A 20659-nucleotide genomic window follows, 5' to 3' on the forward strand; every position below is an offset into this window, starting at 1 on the left:
ATTAAAGAGGGGACTGACAAAAACCTGAAACCCCAGGGCAGAAGACGGACTGTGTTTGACCTACTGTACAATGAATAACGATGGCCCAGATATGCTCAGATGATCTTAGATAAGGGACCTTGTCACCAACTATGGTTCTTTTTGTTTGCCCTCTTTTGTGCTATTTTGTTCTCCATTAGCCATGTGCACTCACTCTGCATTAGACCATAATGTAGCATGAAATAGAAAATGATGTCGCTGTCGTTTTTCATTGTTTCTTCTTTGTACTTATAAGATGTCTGAAGAACAGCAGGAAATGCAAGGATTTCAACATCAACTCGATAATATGTTGCAATTGAATATGAAGATAAATAGGAACCTAGGGGAACAAAATAGGAATTTAGGAAGCATTGCATCCTGGGAAATGTAGGATTCAGCTGTTTTGGTGCTGACCCATATCTTGGCCTCTGCTACTTTGCCTTTGATAAGTCTTGTTATGTTTCTCCTCAGAGTTCCCATACTTTATATATGTGTAATCATATATTGCTGTTGAGCCCCTTTTTTATTTGATGTTTTTACTTCCCATGTGCTTGTAATGATTATCTGTCATATTTAACACCTGCATCAGCTTTTTCTTTACAAACAATACTAAAAGAAAGTAGCATAAAAGTCATTGATGTTTCTTTTATTGTTTGCAGAACATTCTAGTTTTTCCTTCTTTCAATTACATCCTATAATTGTGTTCTGCAAAATGCTCAGCCTCTACTTTCTGTTCACAGACAATGATATAACCATGGCAACAGAGACACAGAAGGCCAGGAAGAAAACTTGGACATCACTGTCAGTCAAAGCCCAATTGTTTTTTTTAAACTGCTGATATTTCACCTGACTTGCTGAGTAACACCTTGCAACATCAACATAGCTCTGAATAGACATCTCAACTGTGATTCCCATTACATTAATCATTGTTGATGTACCTGTATTTTTTCACTTCACCCACACTTACACTAGCAACTTTAGGCTACATGTGTATAGGTAATTTTCTACAACGTAGTAACAATGCTATAGTATATAGTTTGTGTCAGTATGTCAGTTAACATAGTCATCATTGGGACTAATGTTCTGAAAGGACCTATTGAATGACAAGCCATGGCCCAGAGTATGAAATCCTTCTAAACACAGAGGAAGTGCCAACCCTGAGACTTGCCCTAACCTTGCCTTGAGCAATGTGATGATGAGTCTTCAGTGTGACTGAAACTTCAAAGGCATTTCAGCTCACTAAGCAGAGGATGCTCCTTCCCTCTCATCTTCACTCAACGAAATCCCTCTCCAGAAAGACATTTTGATGGTTTGGGGGGGACGGGGGGGAATGGAGCCAAAAGTTTGCTTGACACTTTCCTGGAACAGCTTTGACCACTGTGGACTGGGGCAAATCAAATGCTGGTAACATTAAAGTTATTAACAAGTTGTTTTGATCCCTAACTGGCAAGAACAACACAAGCCAATGGATTTGAATGTGAGAAGGAAGTTGGCCGGCAGTGTATTTCCCTGTTTAATTCTTATGATGTTAAAGCTACAGCAGTGTGAAATTCCATGGCAGTTATCGTAATGCACTTATTTTTTTTCTTTAAGATAACTTTTGGTGTTTTTCATTTTATTAGACAGATTTGGAGAGACAGAGTTGAAATGGGGCAAAGAGGTGAGGACATACAGAGAACCGAACACAACAATTCCATATAATAAATACAAGAGACACAAGAGAGTTAGCATTTTGGATAAGAACAGCATATTGTAGCCAGGGCAGCACATATATTGCATACAGTTCAGTTCTGATTGTGGGGTGGGGGGTTAGAATGTGTTTAAAAGCCTAAAGGGGGATTTTTTTTTTATCTCACTCCATGATCACATCCTCTTCTCTGATTCCTCTCTCCAACGCACAGCTTGGCGATCTTGCATTAATTGCTCTGAGAAAAGCTGTGGAAGCACAGCAAGTGTGCTTCTCATCCTGGAATAATTGTGTCTGCAGGAGTCGTGGGTCTCTGGAAGAAAGGGGGCTTTGCTGCTCACAGGAAAAGGCTTTGTATTGCCTCTTGGGAGCAGAGGGGCAGCTGAACTGACATGATACGATGGCGCTCTCTGGTGGACACACGGTGAAAGAAAAAGCTCTTTATTTAATAAAACATTAGGCCTACATCAATTATGAAGATGTTGTCCTCTGTGTTTGACATGATCACTGACATTATTGTTAGTGCATACGATCACTCAATGTGTGTGGCACTACTACACTTAATGTGATTTCCTTTATTTTCCTGTGAATTAAAATCCAGCACATTTTGACAGAAGAGTTGGCTACAGTTTTTCTCAGTTGCTTTGGTGCTTTTCTCAGATCAGGATGAAAATTCTCATAACTATTAGATCAACCTCGGCAACATTTAGTCATTTGAGTACAATTTCTCCTTCCTCTGAACAAATTGCAAATGCTTTTGGACATGTATCAGTTGCTTTCATACAATTCTCTGCTGTTTTATAACATTGTCATTTGCTTATGTCATGTCAGTCAAAATGAACTATACTTATGGATGCTGAATAGTCGTTCCCAATAAAACTAATAGTCTTCATTTCATTGCTTGAGTCATTACATACAAAATTGTTGAACTAGTTATCAAATTCTGTCAAGCAAATTTTATACCTTATCTTTATCGTAGATATTTTCCTCGCTGCATTGCAAGGGATAATATCCGTTGTGATGTGGATGAAAATACGTGGCCAGACAGACAGGAACGTCTGGATGTGCCAGAATGATTTACCTATATATGTTCAGTTACAATATGTCCTGTTATATTGTTCACATTTGTGCACAGCTCTACCAAAAGGGTGTTTTTTATGTTTGTTCTAAATAAGTGACTGAAGTGTATTTTTCTTTTGCACAATGATGTAGAATTGCAAAGAGCATATACAGTAAAAATGTGAAACATACAGTACGTATTCAGTGTCTTGTACTCATTACTCCCCTAACTACAGCAATGTGTAACTTTACTGCAGTTTTCAAATGGCTGTACAAGTAGTGTATAGTGCTGTTTTGAGCATTTTCAGGTAGTGTCACCGAGATCTGACCTTTTTTTTGCATTGGAAAACACTGAGAGAATAAACTGTCATAATGAAAACATGACAAAGCTATTTGACTATCTTGTTCATAAACGATGGTGTCAAGACTTCTCATTTTGATGACACTGGCAGTTTCATTGACATGAATACTTGCTTTTGAGGAATAGACTATCCATTTTGAGCAAGTGACGTACTTTTGCAGGTTATCCACTAGGTTTTGCAGTTTGCACTAATTGTTTTGAGAAATGCACTAACTGCTGTGCAAATGTTAATAGTGATGTGAGAAAAGCACCAAAGCGACTGAGAAAAACTGTAAAAGAAGAAATTCCACATAATCCATAATCAAATCACACAGTTCAAGATAATGATAGAAATAAAATGTGTCCAAAAGAAAAAATATTTAATTTTTGAACATTATAACATGTCTTAAATGTCAAAATAGAGGTTATGAAAAGAATAAATCCTTGTGAACACATTAGTCCTTCAGTGCCACTCGTTTCGACACTTCATGAGGAACCTTTAGGATCTTCTTGTCAAAAGCCCAAACAGTATTTACAGATAGCCTACAGTCTATTCCTGTTCTGTATGTATTTATTTTCAATGATGAATGGAAGAAGTTTAGAGTGGAAATGTCTCTTTGGTGGTATTGCAAACAATCCACATACACAAGTACACACTGATTGAGTAACTGACCAAAAAGGCTGGAAACAGGTTTAATCTCTAATGTGGTGGTTGTATGATATAACTGTATATACATTTTATATAATAATGTATTTGTGCTATTTATGTAAATCCTGCCAAATAAATGTGGAGTTAAAGTGCAAGTTTTGCCTCTGAAATCTAATGGAGTACACATACAAAGTGTGATAAAAATGAAAATAAAAGTGCAGTAATTGAGTAAATTAACTTTACTTCCCACCTCTGCCTGCATGTCTGTGTTTTCCTCGCACAGATAAGAGTTGACATTATACCCTGCAATGATACTGCTATGTTGACTAACCCACTTTAAGCTAGCAGGGCTGCCTCCCACATAGCAAACATGTTGATGTGGTGTCATCTTCAAGTCTATTTATTGTACACCTAGATGATAGTCTTATTATATGGCCAAACCCACCCCCTCCCTGGCAACAAAATACTGTACAACCTTTGTCACTAATATGCTGAAATGCAAAGTGGATGTGGAAACGGAGCTGTCGCTTCTGTATTAACTCATGCAAATAGGAAAAGGAATTGTCCAACTTGTGCCGCTGGAGATGAGTTCATATTTGTGTGCTTGATGCTGTGGTAGAAATAAATAGTAAATAAAAACACAAAAGCAAGGTTTGCGCTAAACATGGGTAATTTTTATTTAGCTAGTGAGTCACCTAGAGGAGAAAACTGTCACGTCCTTGCAGTTGGTGTCTTAACATTTTTGGGGGAATCCCAGTCGAGATAAGCATGAGGGGTGATGTGTTTAAGGGGCGATTTTTCCCCAAAAGTGCTAAGAGTGGCTAAGGACAGACAGACAGTCTGATTTAGCCTGAGGTACAGTACAGTACATCAACATCAGAGCAAAGACAGTCAACCCACAGGGCCCAAGGAGGCCACCGCTAGAATTCTACCAGAGCAGCAGCTTTCTCCTCAGACAAATGCACTTCAGAATGACAGAATCACAGAGAGAGAATAAACCAAAGATGTGCACTGGCCGGTGATTGCCAGCCTGCTGCATAATAATCGTTATCTTTTGGTACACGGAAACAGATGCAGAAGAGGAAGGGGGACAGGTAGAGGGAGGATACGCCTGATGATTGGCATGATTGTGGCTGTTTTCCCACTTACTTTGTTCCACCTGTCAACCATTCAGACCTTTGCCTGCAGGAGGATCAGGCGGCTGAATACAGATTCAAGTAACAGATTAATTCAATACACAACATCTTTAATTCTCTTTCGGAAGCTGCTAAAGCTCACCGATATCCCAAACAATTGAGGCATTAAAAAACAGAAAAAAAGAAAAGACAAATAAGCCTTTTTGAAATCTCCTGACTACTTTTTGTTAGTCAGTTAGTTGCTCACAAACAAAATCAAAGAAGAAGAACACAGAGTTAGCGAGTTAAGGGTATTGGTAGAGGCCGTTTAGAAGGACTAAAAGTGCTTTAAAAGACAGTATTCAAAGTGGGTTCTTTTTTCGCGCCAGACAGGAACACAGGGTTTGATGCACCAGTCAACGGATACAGATGAGTCCATCTATTGTTGTCATGTTCAAGTGTTCAAATACATTGTCGTCTTCGGTGGAAAGGTCGCGGTGGGGGGTGGGGGGGGGGCCTTTCCCCTCCTTGGTGGTTAGGCAATTTTTCTCGTTATAAGGTCCTACATCATTAGTGTTGCAGTTCTAGCAGTGAGCTTGCTTGAAGGTTACTGTTTATTTCTATTGCGCTCCTGGCGAGAGAGAGAGAGAGAGAGGGAAAAAGAAAAGAGAAAATCAGTGGATGGACATGAAAAGAACATGAACAACAATGGGGCATATAGATACACAAACAGAGGCTAAAATTGTAACATCAGAGCTGCTCCGCTTGTCTTTCATTCACAGGATAAATATAAGACTTGTACACTTCTTTGGTTTTTAGCTTGAAGTTAATTCAGTATTCTCAGATACACAGAAGATGCATTTTGTGTTGGGGGAGTAACTCCGGGCTACAGCAAAGAATTCCTGGTCCACCGCCCCCCAATGTGACATCCTTAGAAGATGCGTCTCTTGGAAGTCCTAAAGCAAAGATCCTTAATATAGCGCCGTGCTAGAGAAATGATCAAAATGCATTTGTGAAGGCAAACGATATTGATTTTACTTCCAAGAGGAGACGTGTGGAAAGGCAACGTTAAATGAGTCGGTCTGCCACTCATCAGATCTGATTAATTACTTTAGGACATTAATTTGCGTTTTTGAGTTGAGCATTGAAAATATTATGTAGGAACTATTTTAATCTATAACAAAAGAAAGAGTCATAATGAGTGGACAGCATTAGTCAATTGGGGATTGAAGTTGCAGTTACAGCCCTTTATAATTGGTGTATATTAAACTGCTTGACTTAAGAGATGCAGTAGGTTTTCAAAATCTCCTCGAAGCGACAGGAGATAATCCTTGTATAAACTATTTTATATTTTGTAAATAACAACACTGCACTGTGAGACTTCCTATTCTCTATGGAAAGTGCTGGTTTCCAAACCTGCCCTGCGTTCCAATACCCATACTTCTATACTATTTAGTTTGACAGTACAAGGTTTAGGATGTCCCAGGCCAGTACATGCATGTCAAATGCAGTATGCCAAAAATACCTGGATACCCCAAAACATCCAATTGCATTATGCAGTATGCGAACCAGCATGCTTTACAAAAAAAAAAAAGTATGTGATTTGGAATGCAGGGATGTTTTCAGTGACAGACATTAGAAGCTTGTAACACTAAAACAGAAACCATGTTTTGTATATTGTCTTCAACAATATATTCCATTGAGGATGCACAGAGCTATCTCTGTTGGTGGCTCTGCTGTTAGAGAAAATGAATAGTAGGCCTCAGGTATGTACTAACCCAACTGTTGGGCTATGTTTATACTCCAGCCTGTAGTAATGCCAGGAAATCACAAGGCAGGCACGACGCATATACGCACCAAAACATGAGTAATCACAACACACCTTATATCAAATACTGTAAGGGTGTGCCATCATGGACGACAACTTTTCTTATTAACAATAAAATAAACATGAAAGTCAAAATAACCCAGGGACTCAAACTCTTTGTGCTATTTTCATCTTTTTTTCTTAGGTGGAACAGTGTCCTCTTTGAGGAGTGGGTGTCTATGTCAGTGGTCTGGGAAAAGCTGTGTGAGACCCAGACCCCCAGTGTAACTCTATCCACAGAGGGGCTGCTCAAACTGGGCTGTAACTTTGTAGACAGAAACCTTCACAACATTGCAGTGTTGGTCATATCATGTTCAATTGTGTGATATAAAATCTACACTGACAATGCTATTGATTTATGACTGAAGGTTATAATTTATTTAGATTTTTATTTTCAGATTTTCATTACAGCATTGAAGCCTGAATTGATATTAGGTCTGATTTTCAGAGAATAAGATTAACTACAGCTGTAACCATTACATCAGACTACTGTTCAACCTCACACAACCTGAGCTTCCTTATAACAGTATATCCACGGGAAGGCTGGTGCTAGCCTCCAGGTAATAATTGGCAAATTAGTGATGCTAATGAAAATCTTGCTGACAACATTTTGATCAAAAGTTATCACACTTTGGGAAGGTGTTCCAGAGCAGGTAGCTGCGCTGGTTTGACACCTCTCAAAGTCCGGGGAAGGACGGGCCAAACATTGGAGGACAATTAACCTTGTCAGGCTATGGAGGGTGAGGCCTCAACCGGGCAGAGCCTGTCATGTAGGAGGTCAGGGCTACAAAAGCAGCACAGCACAACGCAGGATGAAACAGGCTTTCTCCTGACAGGTTGTTTTCAGAAGCCTGAAAACATTGACCTGAAATATTTATGAGAAAGTAACCCGGTGCATATTAACAAGGTCAGCAGCGAGGAGTCAATACACCATCAATGGAGCAGCAGCAGTGGGGGAGTGGGAGAAAGGGAGGGTGCGGGTCATGTTTTGTATTTTATAAAGGCTATAAGCAAGCATACTAGTGAATCTAAGAAAGAATGCAGCAGAATGCTAGCAATGATGACGTGGTATTCACTCCTAGGCTGTTGTTTCTCCACAACAGTAGCATCCCACAGAGTTTTTACCACTCAGACTAACATTTGTGGTAACCCACTGTTATTACCACCACTGCAACATCTTTTATTTTCCCCGTGAAGGAGCAGGCTTACGCTGTGTGTGCTTTCCAGAAACTATATACACAGACAAATGTGACTGTGTATTTTTAAGTGTTTATTTTGCCAGGAAATAATTTTTGGTTTGGTTTTTGTTTACATCAACCCCTTGGAACATCTGAGCCAAACTGTACCAACTCCAAGGCACGCTGCGGCCAGTCTGCAGGCCGAGGGGCTTATGTTGTTAAAGACTAATAAAGCATGAGGGGCCTGTGGAGAGCAGAGAGGCTTGGCGTTCAAAGGGAGATCAGAGCCTACATCTGCCTTTGTCTGAGAGAAGGAATGCCAGGAATGTGGGCTATTTCAGGAAACCTCTATGCATCTAACTCCACTTTGGGCAGATCATCGCAATCTCCACGGCACAAGATGGCTGATGAGGAACCGGCCTGTGGGTAATGGTGGCGCGTCAATCTGCTGACAGGCCTCTGGGAACTTCCATTCACGCCAGACGGCTCATTCAGCAACAGGAAGTTACAAGCTCTGTCTGAGAGCAGGTGGAAAGAGACCAGCTGACTACAGCCTGCAGTGACTCTAAGTCGTTTGCTATCACTTATTCTTTAACTGTAGATTCATTCAGAGTTATGTAATGTCTGTTTTTTTCGTGTTGTTTTATTTTTTGTTAAATTGAGTCAGATGTCATTTTTGATACTGTAGTTGAGTTGTATGTTGTGTAGTTTTTGTGTAATGTTTGTGTATTGTGATTGTGTAAATTGTATTGGAACAACATAAACTGCAGGACCCCAGGAAGAATGGCTTCTGGCTTATGCTGAAGCTAACGTGGATTCAAATAGACAAACATACGTACAAACAAACCTCCCTCTGAATTAAAGGGTAAATACACTGAACTGCCTCATCCATACAAGCAAGCTATTTACAGAGGACACAGTTCATTTTATGTGTGTTTATCTCACCTTCCTCAGAGCCTCCTCCTCTTCCTGACGATTCTCATAATGTGCAAAGTCATCAAAGATTGAGGTGGTATGCTTGTAAGTGGCGATAATTTTAAGCACTTGTTTGGCCTTCTCCAGAGGCACTTCCTGAGTGTCCCTGGAGTTGGTCACTGGCTTGTTGTCATTGTTCTCCAGCCGAATGTGTCGCAGCTGGTTGTTGGGCACGTCCTTGACGAAGTCCCACTTCACCTCAAACTTGCCCTTCCACTTGTCCTGAGACCAGACGCCTGCATAGGCATTGTAGTCCACCGGTGAGCGCATCTCGGCCACGCCACAGAAGTGCCCGCTGCCGTTGACACTGAACAACAGATACAGGGGCCCCTTGTTTCCCAGAGAGCGGAAGGCGCCGTCCAAGCGCTTGTTGCCGTGCTCTGTACTGCACCAGATTGAGTACTTGATCGAACGGTGGATGTCGTCCTCTGAATAGCTCTTGATGATGAAAACACGTCCGTTTTTCAAGTTCCAGTCAAAGTCTTTGGGGTTGTAGTTGTTGAGGGCACGGAGCTTCTCCAGCACGGGATGCACTTCTCCGGAGCAAGGGGAGGCACTCATCGGGACGCCCCCGCCCAGACCAAAGCCCTCGCCGCGGTTCCTTGGAGCCACCCAGCGGTTGGGTGGAGGGCCGGGCTGCTGGGGTTGTTGCTGATGAAGGTGCTGTGGGGGGCCAGGCTGAGAGGAGAGGTGCATGTGTGGAGGGCCAGGGGGCAGAGAGTGGGGGTGCTGGGGGGACTGCAGAGACTGGAACTGGAAGGGCTGGTGCTGGTGTTGATGGTGTTGTTGGTGTTGATGGTGTTGTTGTTGATGTTGATGTTGTTGATGATGTTGTTGATGATGTTGGGGCTGATGTTGGTGTTGTTGCTGGGGGGGCATGGGGTTCTGCAGTAAGGGCTGGTGCTGGTGCTGGTGCTGAGCCATGTGCTGCACCAGCTGCTGCGGGGGCATCATAGTCTGAGCTAACGGGGGCTTGTTCATAGAGCCCTTATCGTCCCATGTACCAATGTTCATATTGTGCTTTATGGGGGGTGGAGGAATGGTGGCGCCTCCCATCATCCCCATGTTGGCTTTGGGTTTGACCTTGGGTTGTGGCTTGGCCGGCTTCTTGGCGATGGCCGCCCAGGAGGCCGGTTTAGGTGCAGACGAGCTGACAGACGGAGGGAGGCTATTGGCTGTCATACTGCTCATACCTGCTGTGCCCCCTAAGGGCGAGCCCACGGTTTTGGTGACAGCTGCCACCATGTCCGTACCTAGTTTTAACCCCGTCATACCCTGCTCAATGCTGTTCAGCACCGGGACCTTACCAAGCTGGGTGTCGCTTCCAAAGCCCGCCTGTCCGTCTGTGATGGCCCGACTCAGAGAGCTGGGGGCATAGCCGTAGCTGTTGCTGTACACTGAGCTCTGCGTGGACTGACCCTGAGAGACACTGGTGCCCCAGGTGGAAAAGTCTGCGTTGCCGGGGAAGAAGTTGAAGCCGTGCTGGCCCAGGAAGGGAGGGGTGTTCCCCAGGGCGCCCGGCTGGCTGAACACGCCATCAGGGATGAAGTGCGGCTCGCCATTGCTCATCTGTCCATAGGTAGTTAGATAGGGCATAGGGGGGTCTCCGGCTGTGGACCAAGCAGCCTCACCCAGAGAGTAAGGGAAACCAATGGATGGAGCATAGTAGCTAGGCATGTAGGGGTCAGACATTGGTTGATAGCTGTTACTCTGTGGACCATAGGGAAACAGGCAGTTAGTGTACTATTTGAAATGGCGAAGTCTGTCTGGAGACCGAGACCACATTATGGTGAATCGTAGCCCAGGACATTACCTGATTTGTCTGGCCGCCTAGGTAAGGCTCAAAATCATCATCGTTCACGCCATCTTTTTGATGCATTGATCCGTTTTGCACTAGGGATGGAAAGAGAGTGTGATCATCGTATGTAGGCTACATTGTGTGATTCAAACAAATGTGAGGCACAACATGTCATGTAAAAATATTTTGTGGTCAGATCTAAAACACAACAATATGTCAGTACGGTGAGAAATGTATCAACAATGGTGACATAAAGAAGCTGCAGTTTAAGATACAGTTTCAATTATCACCCACCGGGGGCCTTGCTAAAATGCTATCAAGTTGATAGCATTTTAGCTAATTTAGAAACAAAACAGCCGGCACTACCACACTGAATACACGTTAAAAACAAGGGGATTGTGTCACCATTTAATACTATCACTAACCTTTATTTCCTTGTCCTTTGGGTCTCTGAAATAAATGAGCAGCAAAAAAAGAAGTGAGACTGTTGTTAGATCACGACAGGAAACAAGAAACACAGACAGACAGACAGAGAGAGAGAGAGAGAGAGAGAGACACAGACAGACAGACAGAGAGAGAGAGAGAGAGAGAGAGAGAGAGAGAGACACAGACAGACAGACAGACAGACAGACAGACAGACAGACAGAGAGAGAGAGAGAGAGAGAGAGAGAGAGAGAGAGAGAGAGAGAGAGAGAGAGAGAGAGAGAGAGAGAGAGAGACCTACATGGATAAAAATAACAGTCAATCGTAGTAACAGCAAGCTAAAACCACCAGCCCGGATGTTACATTTACAGGTTGCTTGGCGTTAATGACCGGATGTCAAACGCTCTGTCATATCCAGTAAACGGTGCCGCATTGGCAACCGGGTCGGCAATAGCCTACAGTGGGCCTACATTACAGCTAATAGCTATCATATATCAGAGACTTTTCCCAGCCTGTTTGATCTGGGCAAGCCGAGCCGCATCAAACTGTTGTCGGCCAAACTTTCATGTGATTTCACGGCATCTTTATTAGCTGTCATAGAACGAACCTGATCGACTGTGGTCGCAGACATCCTCCAGAACCCAAACAGAATGGCTGTGTAGTGCGAGAGACTATCCACGGTCTTCCCCCTTTTCCCTTTTGCCTCTCTCCGCACTTCGGTGCTTTTCCCTGGCCCGTCTCTCGGGCTGTCCAATCACTCTGTAACGGGTACAAGGCGGCGTTTCTCTTCTCTCGCTCTCTCTCGCTCAATCTCTCTCTCTTTCCCCTGCTAAAACCTTGACGGCGATCCGCTTCTTTTAGCTGTTTACAAACGGCGACTATGTGTCCGTGGAAAAGGCGTCAATTGTGTGTCCGCGTGCGTGGGGATACGTCCGATGCTGCCTCAGATGGGTTTTCTTTAACAGTCAATGTGAAACTGACTAGTGTCTTACTGCGAATAGCCCTTACCATATTCCACAATGGCGGATAGGTTTTTTACTCCCGCTTCCGTTCCATTCGGCTGCTCCGTGACCTTCCGCCTGTGACGCTCTGAGTCATGTTACACACACCGACACTTCACATGACAAACACACAAGTTCCTCGATACCCTCATTGTATTATTCTCTCCACAGGGTCAGGGATATTTTTGCATTTTATCTAATATTAAAAAAATAAAAAAATAAAAACTCCTTTTGTATTAGCAAGTGGGCCTACATCAGGCCTACATGGATTACCACGTGGGTATATAAAATAAAAATAATCCTACTGAATAGAATGCATGCAAAAAAAGGGGGACACAAACAACAATTACTCAAGTACAGTACATTTTCTTTTAATTTTCTATTTCCTGCTACTTTCTAGCCTACTTGTCTATTTGACTACATTGCAGAAGAAAATATGATATTGTGTATCATGTAACATTGAAAAAGCTGCATCATACAGGCCTATATCAAATGCAAATCCTCTATGCTATGTAATAATATATGTATATAATAGAAATGCTATAACATTTAGATATTATATTATATATCATATTTAGCATTTTATAAAGTGTTATTGTAAAATGTTTATTCAATTTATTTGACCTGCCTTTACTTAAATTAAATTATTTATGTTTATGTTTACTGTGTGCAGCATCAGACCTGTGTCTGTAAACATAACGTTCACATGAGCCATGAATGCAGGAGTAACTTGTAATGGACTAAAATGATGACAATCTAGTGTTGCTGGGTCTGAATAGTTCTTCCACCACTGCTCCATGGCACTGTAGTGTAAAGTAGTGTAGGTACTGTGGTTATGGACTACAATGTGCTCTGTGAGTAAACGGGATTCCTTTGTGCCACTCTCGCGATACTTCCTCAGTGGGTCGGGGAGCAGTATGGCAGCCGTCGCGCTGAGGTCCTGCCGCAGAGGACTTTCACAGATTTTAAATAATGGAGGACTCGCTGCTTTGTCTTCTAAGCGTCTCGAAGGTTTGTTCGAGTTTCCGCTTTAGGGGAAATTCATTTCACAATGCTCGAGTTTGGTACAAGGGCATTTAAGACTCACAGGAGGGGGTGTGGCGCACAGACTGCGTCGTCTTAGAAATTTAGGGCATGTAAACGGTGCTGCCATTGCGCAACTGACTGGGCCGTCCACATTGGTTCTCGTAGTATTTGATAACATGTTCAACAATAATTAGCCATATTTAGGTTTGTAATTGTGGCTAAACTCTTCGTATGTTTGCTCCCCACGCTGTTTCCCCAGAACCCATGTGTGTGGTTTAATTGTACGTCTATAGAATAAGAGCCATATGTTCTTATATAGGCCTTGTAGGTGTATTCGGTGAAGCTGTTAATCTCATTAAACTGATATGTCTACCTTATATTGAATAATTTACATAACATGTCATATCAATAATACTTTGTACTTTGTCAACCAGGAGACAGAAGACACAAGTCCACAGTTCAGTATGCTTCACGTCCAGACCTTCCAAAGCTGGCCTACAGAAAAGTGAAGGGCAAGAGCCCAGGTGTGGTGTTCCTCCCTGGATATGGCTCCAATATGAGTGGGCAGAAAGCTGAGTCACTGGAGGAGTTCTGTAGGTCACTAGGGCACTCTTATCTGAGGTAAGTCATCCAAACCCACCCTAAACTACATAGTAGTTGAGTATTTGAGTTTGTTGAATGATATCATTCAAAGCAGCAGAAAATGTGACTAAACAAAAATGTGAAGAGTCTCACTATGAATCATAGACGTACATACAGTTGTATGTACGTATGTATATCAGTGATTCTTGAGAACCAGGACAAAAGGCTGGGACAAAATGTAACTGCTGTTTTCTTTCAAAATAAAAATATTTAAAATTGTGGATGTTATTAGGGAATAAGAATAGAATGTCTGGAGCACAATTATACCCTTAAATTTAATTTTATTATTATGTCAAATGTATGACACTTGTTATCTTCTCATGACGTCAAAAACTGTGTCCACAGAGAAGGTTTCATATGCAATAAAACCAAAAACTAGCTTTTTTCATCAAAGGCAACACTAAATAATCTCTCATATCATCAATAAAAAAAATGTTTTCTACGACTAAGTGGGGGGACACTTTGTCGCCAGCGTCAGACATTTCATTAAAATGTAATAAAATCAGGCAATATGAGGGTCAGCTGTCTCGGTGAAGGACCTATTGTCACACGCTATCTGTGCAGAGTACATTAGAGTCAGACGGGTTTAGATTAGTGTTGTAGTTTTAGAATATTTTACATTACAAATCTTGAAAGTCCTGCGTCACAACCATGATACGTCAACACCGACTTACAATTTCTGAAGAAATGTTTTGATAATTTTATTTTCCTGAAGTAGTTCATACTAGCACCTATCATCAACAGAAAAACCAAACTGCTACTAGAAAAAACTCTTTGTTCTGTTTAAGAAACGTTAAATATGTCAACACCGTCAGATATCAAAAACATGTATATTCATATACATTTTGAAAATATTTTTTTGTGGTGTTTTGGTGAATATTTGTGATCACTATACATCTCATGAGTCTAGCATAAAATGAGGGAACATTTATTTGTGTTTTTTGGTGTCTGACGGAGTTGACACAAAATAAGGAATGGCAAGCTAAAAAGGAGAAGCAAGGTAAAAAGTCAATTTTGATAAAAAGGACAAAAGCTGGGAGGTTGTGTCAAACCTTAGCTCAGTAGCTTAGTATATGTTGGATACATACAATCATATGAAAAAGTTTGGGAACCCCTCTCAGCCGGCATTATAATTGACTCTGCTTTCACAAAAAAAATATAAAAGTGGTATGTCTTTAATTTACCAGGAACAGCTAAGTACTGGGATGTTTTCCAAACAAAGATTTTTTGAAAAGCAGCATTTGGTTGTATGAAATAAAATAAAATGTGAAAAACTGGCTGTGCAAAAATATGGGTACCCTTGTGGTTTTGTTGATTTTAATGCCTGTAACAGCATGTAAAACTGATGACTTTAAACACAAAGTTGGTTGGATTATGTTGTTAAGCCTTGAACCTCATATAATTGTCTGTTTAATCATGAGAAAATGTATTTTAGGTGCCTAAATGCAAGTTGCACTTCTCTTTGACTCTCTGCTGAAGTGAGACAGAATGGGATCATCAAAACAGCTCCCAAAAGATCTTAAAAACAAAGATTATTCATTGTCATGGTTTAGGGGAAGGCTACAAGAAGCTTTCCCAAAGGTTTCAATTGTCAATTTCTACTGTAAGGAACGTTGTCAGGGAATGGAAGGACACAGGCACAGTTGCAGTTAAACCCAGGTCTAGCAGACCAAGAAAAGTACAAGAGCGGCATATGCGGCGGATTGTGAGAATGGTTGCAGACAACCCACAGATCACCTCCAAAGACCTGCAAGAACATCTGGCTGCAGATTGTGTATCTGTACATGGTTCTACAATTCAGTGCAATTTGCACCAAAACATCTGTATGGCCGGGTGATAAGAAGGAAGCCCTTTCTGCGCCCACGCCACAGATACAGTTGCATGGAGTATGCAAAAGCTCATTTAGACAAGCCAGCTTCATATTGGAAGAAAATGCTTTGGACTGATGAGACAAAAATTAAGTTATTTGGTCTTTATAAAAAGCAGATGTTTTGGTGCAAATTGCGCTGAATTGTTGAACGATGTACAGATACACAATCTGCAGCCAGATGTTCTTGCAGGTCTGTGGAGGTGATCTGTGGGTTGTGTGCAACCATTCTCACAATCCTCCACCTATGCCGCTCCTGTTTTTTTCTTGGTCTGCCATGCCTGGGTTTAACTGCCACTATGCCTGTGTCCTTCCATTTCCTGACAACGTTCCCTACAGTCGAAATTGACAATTGAAACCTTTGGGAAAGCTTCTTGTAGCCTTCCCCTAAACCATGACAATGAACAATCTTTGTTTTTCAGATCTTTTGGGAGCTGTTTTGATGATCCCATTCTGTTTCACTTCAGCAGAGAGTCAAAGAGAAGTGCAACTTGCATTTAGGCACCTAAAATACATTTTCTCATGATTAAACAGACAATTATATGAGGTTCAAGGCTTAACAACATAATCCAACCAACTGTGTGTTTAAAGTCATCAGTTTTACATGCTGTTAAAGGCATTAAAATCAACAAAACCACAAGGGTACCGATATTTTTGCACAGCCAGTTTTTCACATTTTATTTTATTTCATACAACCAAATACTGCTTTTCAAAAAATCTTTGTTTGGAAAACATCCCAGTACTTAGCTGTTCCTGGTAAATTAAAGACATACCACTTTTATCTTTTTTTTGTGAAAGCAGAGTCAATTATAATGCCGGCTGAGAGGGGTTCCCAAACTTTTTCATATGACTGTACATGTAATTTAATTTGCCTAAACATAGGGTTTGTATTTTTTCAACGTTGCACCCTGTTTTGTCCCACTGTCTGACTTTGTTTTTAAATAACATTATGCCCGAAGATAACAGACTATATACAGAATATATTGTAGTGGATTTGGTTTGGAAAAGTACATTTTGCTTGCTCAAAGGACCGAACAGAGTTCTGTTCAATAATTTCCAAATTGGAAAGCCAAATCATATGATGTACAATGATGTGGACAACATAAAGGTAACAACTGGTAATGCCTGAGATGCCATATATTAGCAATTATGCATGAATATCTAAAATCAATCTTTTAATTGTCTAATTTTTTGAATGATTTTTTTTGGTATTTAAAAAATACCTCCAACCATATCCAAGTCAGATTGGGTCTGGAGTGGTTAGATATAAAGGATGTGGTTACATTATACTGAAAACTCCACAGCCTCATGCAGTGTAGTATGATTATTTACTCATACTACTCATAATTTCATAAAATTATTTTTAAATTACCCTTTCTCTTGCCTTGCCCTCTCATGGTTGCATTTGTTTTACCCTCCGATACCCCATTAGGATGTTCTATTTATGTTTTCCCAGGTTTGACTACACAGGTCATGGGCTCTCAGAGGGGGTGCTTGCAGAGGGAACCATTGGTACCTGGAAAAAAGACGTCCTTTATGTTTTGGATGAGTTAGTAGAGGGGCCACAGGTAAATATTTCTAAGGGTCATGGCCCTGTATATGTCACTGTTTGTCATTTATCAATGAAGACATGAAAGCTTAGCTCAACATGGGCTTGGAGTGGAGAGTGCATTCATACTTAGTGCAGGTTTTAAATAATCAGATCCCTGTGAAGCGTCTCGCTCTGACGTTATCAGTTATTGATTTCTGCACAAACAGTAACTTAACGTCACTTAAGCTTTCAGAATCGGTCACTAACCTAGATAATCATGTGAGACTTTTGTCATAAAAGGAAAACATCTATAGATGTATTCTAACAAGCAGGACTCACAAAACATTGATTTGAGTTCAGTGTTAAATGTATAGGATTATATTTGGTCAATATGCATGCGTTAACTCAAAAGAACAGGATGTTTTAAAGCAACACAATGTCACTTTTTCCACCTTTTTAAATGGGTATAGGCTTGGTTCGCTTTCAGCCCATTTTTGACCTTTGTTGTGAACAACTTTACATGTACTATTAATTTGATTTTGACGGGTAACGTGTTCCAGACTTGTATCTGTGCTGGGTGTGAAAGGGCTTTTAACAATAAAATTACCTCTGTTTAAAACTTAATTTGGACTCGCCAAATAAATCCAAACAAGGGATTTATACAACGGACAAATTAATTTGGTCGAACAGCAGAATAAATAATTGAATCCTTCAAATTTCCCTCTAGTATTTATTGTATGTTCCACCATGTCTCCAGAAGATGGCACTGTGGCATTAGTATTCCACTGCTATCATTATACTGCGTGAGTGAGTTGGGTGTTGTATTTAGTCTTTATAGTGTTTCAAATAGTTATTTTTATTACATTCTTAGTAAGAAGTAAATGTATGGTATTTTTGCTTCATTCTAGATACTGGTAGGCTCCAGTATAGGCGGTTGGCTCATGCTGCTGGCAGCCATCGCAAGACCAGAGAAGATGGCAGCACTTGTGGGCATCTCCACTGCCGCAGATCACATTGTCACAGTGTACAACTCCCTTTCCCTAGAGGTAGGAACATTTCTTTTAATTTCAAGGTTTGCATTTTTTCATTTCAATTTTATTTTTTCTCTGAGTTGCATTGTCTTGTGTTTTAATGTGCAGGCACGCAAGGAGTTTGAGGAGAAGGGTGAATGGATAGTGCCCACCAAACACTCGGAAGAGGGTGTGTACCGGTTAAGCATGGAGCTTCTGCGCGAGGCAGAAAATCACTGCGTGCTCCAGAGTCCCATCCCCATCACATGTCCCGTACGGCTCATTCACGGGCTGAAAGACGAGGACGTCCCCTGGCACATCTCCATGCAGGTGGCAGAACGCGTCCTCAGCCCCGATGTGGACGTCATCCTTCGGCGACACGGCCAGCACCGCATGTCTGACAAGGACGACATCAAGCTCATGGTCTACACTATTGATGATCTCATAGACAAGCTGACTACTTTGGTCTGAGGAAAGGGATAGCATGAGTGAGCTTGAGAGGTTGCTGAGATAAGGAAAGAAGGACTGTGTTTACCGGGTCAGCCCTCAAGAGATTTACCAAACCAATGGCATGTTTCTCTGCCAAATAGGACATTTATCCATCTCTGTTATTCTCCCTATACTTCATCTGTCAATTCAACATGCCGTTACAGTACACACTATTTTGGTAGGGAGCTCTCTTGCTAGATGTTCCCTAATTTCTTCAGGTTGCATTTGTATGTGTTCCAGTTTATTATACGGAGTGTTATGTTGGCCTTTACTAGGTCTGCCGTTTATACTGTCTATGCCTCTGTTTATTTTTGTTTGTTTGTTTTCCCCCTTCCTCTTAGACGCATAGTTTTCCTGTGCCTTTTTTCAATCACTTTTCACCCATTTTGGCCAATAAAACCTCTGCACATTAGAGTGCAGGTCTCTGTCTTTTGCTACAGCTTACACAACATAATCACCTAACAAACAGCAACTTTGTTAATTAAAGGTGGAGTCAGCGATTCTGGAGAACACTTGTTGTCAAAATCAGTGAATATCTCCTCTGGATCTGCTACCTGTCTGTACTGTGTGTGCGCTGAAAAAAAATCTGGTGTTACAGAGTCTAGGCTTTGTTTTAAAACTGGATGTTTTTCAGGGCACACACACATTAGATACATTAAGTGGATCATGAGATATTCACTGATTTTGACAACAAGCCGTCTCCAGAATCACTGACTCCACCTTTTAATGTGAAGTATTAAAATGCGTTCAAAATACTAAAGTTTTAAAAGTAAAGACAGTGGTAGGAAACTGAGAGCTCTTCCAAGTGATATACTGTGATATGGTTCTTATGAACCCAGACCCCAAATCAAATCACAGTGATTACTAAAATTATAAAAGGCATTTCAAAATCACTTTTCTGCAATTCCAGGTAGAGCAAACGGCAAAAAAACACTGAATAGAACACAATTTGCCAGTTACACTAACATGTAAACCCACTAAATCATGATCTATATAGTGGGTCAAAATGATCTAGGGTGGTAGGCTACAGCCATGTGATGTTTATTTTCGCTAGCAGAGCATTCTGTTACATGACTCTCCCATACCTGTTGGCCTTTAGCCATAGGGAGGCCTGCCGAATGGAGCCAGTGGACTGTTGATTATTAACATGTAATTGGCCACTAGCTGCACTGTGCTCAATGGGGCGAAACCAACCACTTTACTCTCTCAGGCCCACTTAACTGCAGTGATGACCTTTAACTCATAGTTGAGCTATGTAGTCAGTCATTTCATGTGTCAGAACTCAAATCAATTGTCAATTTACAGCAGTATAAAATGGGAGACATTTTATTACAGGCAGAAGAGATGGTGCAAAAATGCATTGCATGTGGCCATAGTGTAGTTTACTTTTAGTGAGTAGTGAGTGTTTACACATTTTTGCTCCACATATCTATGTTTACCAGGCAATGCTTTCAAAGTAATCTCACTTTTCATATTGAACCATGACACTGTGCAGACAGCATTTTCTTTGAACATTTAACCACCACAAAAAAAACTCTTAATCCACTTAGCAAATGTCTCTTATTATTGTAACTTAGAGATGGGCGCAAGAACAAACAAGCTTTATAGTGCTTCCTTGTGCAGAAGTAAAACAGAACATAATAAATCAGGAGGGAGACCAACTGGTTGGAGCAACTATTCAATCAAGACAACAGAACATCCAGTAAGGGGGGTCATATTATACAGTGGATACATGTCCAGTATTGAGTTTAAAAGAATAATTCAATTAAATTGGCCTCATCATGTGCCTTGGTTTGCTGAGAGCCACTACATACTGCATTATAACAGTGGTCACTGTCCGGAAGCGGTGTCAGGTCTGTGTCGAGAGTCTCTAGGGACCCCTCCTGGACGAGCTGGCGTATAAAACGAGTGACTCGCCCCTCCCGGACAATCCATACCCAGCCTGGTCCAACGCGCTTCATGGATGCTTCAGCAGTTCAGCATC

At 41.3% G+C, this 20659-nt stretch overlaps 2 protein-coding genes across 2 annotated transcripts; one reads left to right on the forward strand and one right to left on the reverse strand.

Moving 5' to 3' along the window:
* Positions 1-4412: 4412 nt before the first annotated feature.
* Positions 4413-12123, reverse strand: ythdf3 (YTH N6-methyladenosine RNA binding protein F3). Its single transcript, XM_080049881.1, has 5 exons — positions 11717-12123; positions 11112-11136; positions 10702-10781; positions 8859-10598; positions 4413-5499 (listed from the first exon to the last, which is right to left on the reverse strand). Exons 1-5 carry the CDS (start codon positions 11738-11740, stop codon positions 5476-5478), a joined length of 1893 nt encoding a protein of 630 aa, XP_079906007.1. The 5' UTR covers positions 11741-12123; the 3' UTR covers positions 4413-5475.
* An 885-nt stretch (positions 12124-13008) lies between these two features.
* On the forward strand, positions 13009-19087 carry abhd10b (abhydrolase domain containing 10, depalmitoylase b). The gene is made up of 5 exons (XM_080049822.1): positions 13009-13121; positions 13571-13757; positions 17102-17213; positions 18085-18222; positions 18316-19087. The coding sequence occupies exons 1-5, from the start codon at positions 13028-13030 to the stop codon at positions 18655-18657; spliced, it is 873 nt and encodes a 290-aa protein (XP_079905948.1). The 5' UTR covers positions 13009-13027; the 3' UTR covers positions 18658-19087.
* Positions 19088-20659: the final 1572 nt, after the last annotated feature.

The sequence above is a fragment of the Ammodytes marinus genome (genome assembly GCF_949987685.1).
Source record: "Ammodytes marinus genome assembly, chromosome: 21".
NCBI classification, from domain to species: Eukaryota; Metazoa; Chordata; class Actinopteri; order Uranoscopiformes; family Ammodytidae; genus Ammodytes; species Ammodytes marinus.

Excerpts from the sequence above, each read along its gene's own strand:
- abhd10b (XM_080049822.1), top strand. The coding sequence starts at position 13,028 with ATGGCAGCCGTCGCGCTGAGGTCCTGCCGCAGAGGACTTTCACAGATT. Across the intron at positions 13,122-13,570 it reads GTCTTCTAAGCGTCTCGAAG|GAGACAGAAGACACAAGTCC; the intron begins GTTTGTTCGAGT and ends TTTGTCAACCAG. Across the intron at positions 17,214-18,084 it reads AGTTAGTAGAGGGGCCACAG|ATACTGGTAGGCTCCAGTAT; the intron begins GTAAATATTTCT and ends GCTTCATTCTAG.
- ythdf3 (XM_080049881.1), bottom strand. The coding sequence starts at position 11,740 with ATGTCTGCGACCACAGTCGATCAG. Across the intron at positions 11,137-11,716 it reads CTGCGACCACAGTCGATCAG|AGACCCAAAGGACAAGGAAA; the intron begins GTTCGTTCTATG and ends CATTTATTTCAG. Across the intron at positions 10,782-11,111 it reads CAAAGGACAAGGAAATAAAG|TGCAAAACGGATCAATGCAT; the intron begins GTTAGTGATAGT and ends TTCCATCCCTAG.